The 3791-nt window shown below is 52.5% G+C and overlaps 1 protein-coding gene across 1 annotated transcript in view; it reads right to left on the bottom strand.

Annotated features, from left to right (window-relative positions):
- LOC108803001 (nuclear receptor subfamily 2 group F member 5) overlaps positions 1 to 2544 on the bottom strand; it is a 9809-nt gene extending 7265 nt beyond the window's left edge. The window contains exon 1 of the mRNA XM_018574852.1: positions 1996 to 2544. Coding sequence (XP_018430354.1) covers positions 1996 to 2506 — 511 coding nt within the window. The 5' untranslated portion in view covers positions 2507 to 2544. The remainder of the gene's footprint in view (positions 1 to 1995) is intronic.
- Positions 2545 to 3791: the final 1247 nt, after the last annotated feature.

Below are 3791 nucleotides of genomic sequence, written 5' to 3'. Positions count from 1 at the left end.
TAGTTTGTCTAATGTTCGGCCAGTGTCCAATGTACGGCCAGCGTCCAATGTACGGCCATTGTGTCTAATGTACGGCCAGCGTCCAATGTACGGCCATTGTGTCTAATGTGCGGCCATTGTGTACATATATATATTGATGAAGGCTGTGGGGTGCGGGGACTGTATATATATATATTCTAATAAAATGATGGTTAAATAAGTATTAAAATATATATACAAAATAATAATAATTGGGCTTCAGTAATGAATATATAACTAAGTTGGAAGAAGTGACACAATGTAGCTTTCGCCTCCACTAACCGGATGCCTGGCTTGTGCCGACGGATGGCTGAGAGTTTCCCGAACTTTTAATGTACAAATCTTAAAAATAAAATAACAAAACTAAGACATAAAATGTCCCTAAGCCAATGTTCCCCACGCATCATTTTGTTTCCTTTTCTAAATATAATGTTTCCCGGGAGTGGAGACGAGGAATATATTGTGTCCCCGGTGTGCCGAGAAAAGAAAACGGCTCTGTAAATAAGTATTTTACGAAGCGGGGCCCCCGGAGAACGGCTCTGGCAGATGCCGGAAGGCCTGACTGGAATGCCAACGTTCAGCACTTGTGTCGGGGGGGAGCAGGTGGACACGACGCATTTAACAGAGACGCCCATCAAGAATGAGCGCCTCGGCTGCGAAGTCTCTCTCCCCGCTGACACACACACAGGGCCTCCATTGACGCGAGGAGGCGATGGCCTCGGATCAGCCACACTGGGCCTTTGTTGTGCGGCGATAGCGCCATACCAGCGGCGCGCCGATTCTCCACCGGGAGTCGTAATTTACTGCGCCCGAGGAACGCCGTCGCCAATATTTGTTCTGGGGTTGGGAAAGTCAGGACAGGTGAAGAGCTTGGCGTGCCACCGGAGTGACTCCAGTTGTCACCAAGTGCCTCGGTTATTTTCCGTAAGGCAGCGAGGGGCCACGTGACCCAGACACACGGAGACGCATTTACGAGGCCCGAGGAAGGTCTATTTACTAACATGGAAGAAAAGGGCAAATGTCTTCCGGGAGCCACAACCACCGGGCAGAGAGCGGTTTTCAGGATGCTTAGAGGAGTCACATGACTCCTCTATTTCTGGTGGATTGTAGGAGCATCCAGAACATTCTGGGTTACTTCAATTGCTGGACCCACATTGTACATAGGATGATCAGATAAAGGAGCCGACACGTTTCAGGTCCCCCCCCCCCTCATCAGGGTTTAGGGACCTTGACAGGGCAGAAATGGGCTCAGTAATAGGGATTATTAGATTGATCTGTATTGGATCTAGTCCCCCTCTACATTCTACCCTTAGTCCCCCCCTAAAGTCCACCAATGGTCCCCCTCTACATTCCACCCATGGTCCCCCTCTACATTCCACCCATGGTCCCCCTCTACATTCCACCCTTTATGGCACAACTGACCAAGTAGATGACATGAGCCACTGCACCCTGCTCCTCTCTGATCACATGCTCCTCGTTTTCCCGGGTCTCTGAGGAAATATTTGCTCTTTTTGGAAGAGCCTGGAAATGGGGGAAGGTGGTGGCGGTGGCGGGGCAACTCTTCATACCCTTTGTAAATGTTCTGGGACTTGCAGTGCTACCACCACCTACACCTGTAATGGTCTCTGCTACAACCATTGGACTTTCTCATTGGACATTTGGGACCTTCCAGTGGTTATACTCAATGGCATTTACTGGGGTCTATGGTGGACTTTTTCAGTCCTTGTTGACAACATTATGAATTTTTATGGCCCAAGCACAGACATCAATCTAATTGTTGGGAGAGTCGTCGCTGCATAACAACCAATCAAATTGTCAGTTTTCCAATGGTGGAAAAGACGGGAAGCTTCTGGTTGGTTTCTTGGTGGTGACCAGAGATCAGAGTAGGAGATTGAAGAGGATCCGGCTACATCGTCTCACACAGAGAAGGGTCCCCCGTACATAAACCTTCAGAAGTTCCGAAATGCGTTCACTTACCGGGTGTAAACAGCGCCACGGCCTTCAAGCAGGAGTACTCGGCAGAGTCGACGTGAAGGGCCTTCAGCTTTTCCACCTGTTCCTGAAAGACCCGAATATGGTCCATGAAAGCCACCACTCGATCAGCAGACATGGGCGAGGCATGGAGGCCGGCCGCCGCCAGCAAGGGCGCCACGTGGAGGGGCATGGAACACTGGGCAGCGTTGAGGACAAAGAGCTCGCTCCACGTCATCCGGAGAAGGGCGACCTGGTCGGAGAGCTGGAAGTCGGGAAAGAAAGGGATGTTCTTGGCCCACTCGATGGCACTGAAGAGGAGGCGGGCTGCCAGCTCGCAGATGTTCTCGATGCCCATGATGTTGTTGGGCTGCAGGCACTGGGCTCCGTAGCGGGACGTCGGGTACGGCTCGGCCCGGAGGAGCAAGGAAATAAATCCCGTGAGGTATGAGTGGCCGTTGTAAGGGTCAACGTTGTTGAGCGGGTACTGGCCTGGGCTGGTCTGGGGGTGAGACATTCGTCCACGTTGAACTGCTGTGAAGGAAAAAGAAAGAAAGTATCACTATTCGGATCCTGAGGGGCCGACAGGCCAAAATGAGAAGAAAGCCGGTTAGAGAGAAGACAAAAAACGTGGACCCTGAGCTGGCCCCTGCCAATGTACAAAGGTCAGTGCATTAGATGTGTGCCCGGAGTTCACCTTTAAGTATCACCATGACTACATTGAACATCCCTCTGATACATACACTTACATGTTCAACTTTTTGGGGATCTGGAGTTCTAAAAAGTGTATGAAGACCCCCAACCATGACCTCATCTGTTCCCTACTGACCCGTTCAATATACCATTTTGTTATATCTGTTGATCCTGCCAGAAATTGGAATCCGGGAGCCAGGCTGCCCAATCAAGGAGCCAGGCTGCCTAATCCGGGAGCCACGCTGCCCAAACCAGGAGCCAGGCTGCCCAATCCAGGAGCCAGGCTGCCCAATCCAGGAGCCAGGTAGTCCAATCCAGGAGCCAGGCTGCCCAATTCTGGAGCCAGGCTGCCCAATCCAGGAGCCAGGCTGCCCAAGCCAGGAGCCAGGCAGTCCAATACAGGAGCCAGGCTGCCCAATCCAGGAGCCAGTCTGTCCAATCCAGGAGCCGGGCTGCCCAATCCAGGAGCCAGGCAGTCCAATCCAGGAGCCAGGCTGCCCAAACCAGGAGCCAGGCTGCCCAAACCAGGAGTCAGGCAGTCCAATCCAGGAGTCAGGCAGTCCAATCCAGGAGCCAGGCAGTCCAATCCAGGAGCCAGGCAGTCCAATCCAGGAGCCAGCTTCATGGACGACAACCAGAGAGAACCTCAAAAGCTGGGCGCCAGCTGGTATTTTGGAGGAGCATTGGCGACCTGGCTCCTGGGATTGTTCCAGCCCTGTTGTACGGCACATGTTTTTGCCCTGACCTCCACTTTAAATAAAAGGGGCCCCCGTGCATACACACGTCAGGTGACATGCACTTCCTGTATGACGGCCCCTCGTTCCCGTATAACGTCTGGAATGGATTCAGAGCCCCGCGTCGGTTTAGAAGGTAAACCTCAGACGATGACGGCGGCCGGCTCTGCACATGTTCTGGAAAAGGCGACATTTTCTCCCGTGAACCCCGAGTCTAAGTTCTTTGCCATATGGTCGACGTAGAGGCCAGCCAGGGGCCCCGGAGAGGATCACATGACCTACTAAAGCCCTAAATTCCAGCGACGGGAAACAATGACGGGTCCTCCCTAATGACACCAACACACAGTTCCCGACAGAAGAAACCGCATCCATGGT

This window comes from Nanorana parkeri, unplaced genomic scaffold, assembly GCF_000935625.1.
Source record: "Nanorana parkeri isolate BGI_ZX_2015 unplaced genomic scaffold, ASM93562v1 scaffold3289, whole genome shotgun sequence".
In the NCBI taxonomy this organism is placed as follows: Eukaryota; Metazoa; Chordata; class Amphibia; order Anura; family Dicroglossidae; genus Nanorana; species Nanorana parkeri.
Note: the sequence above shows the minus strand (reverse complement) of the source record. Positions and strands in the feature narration are given on the sequence as shown.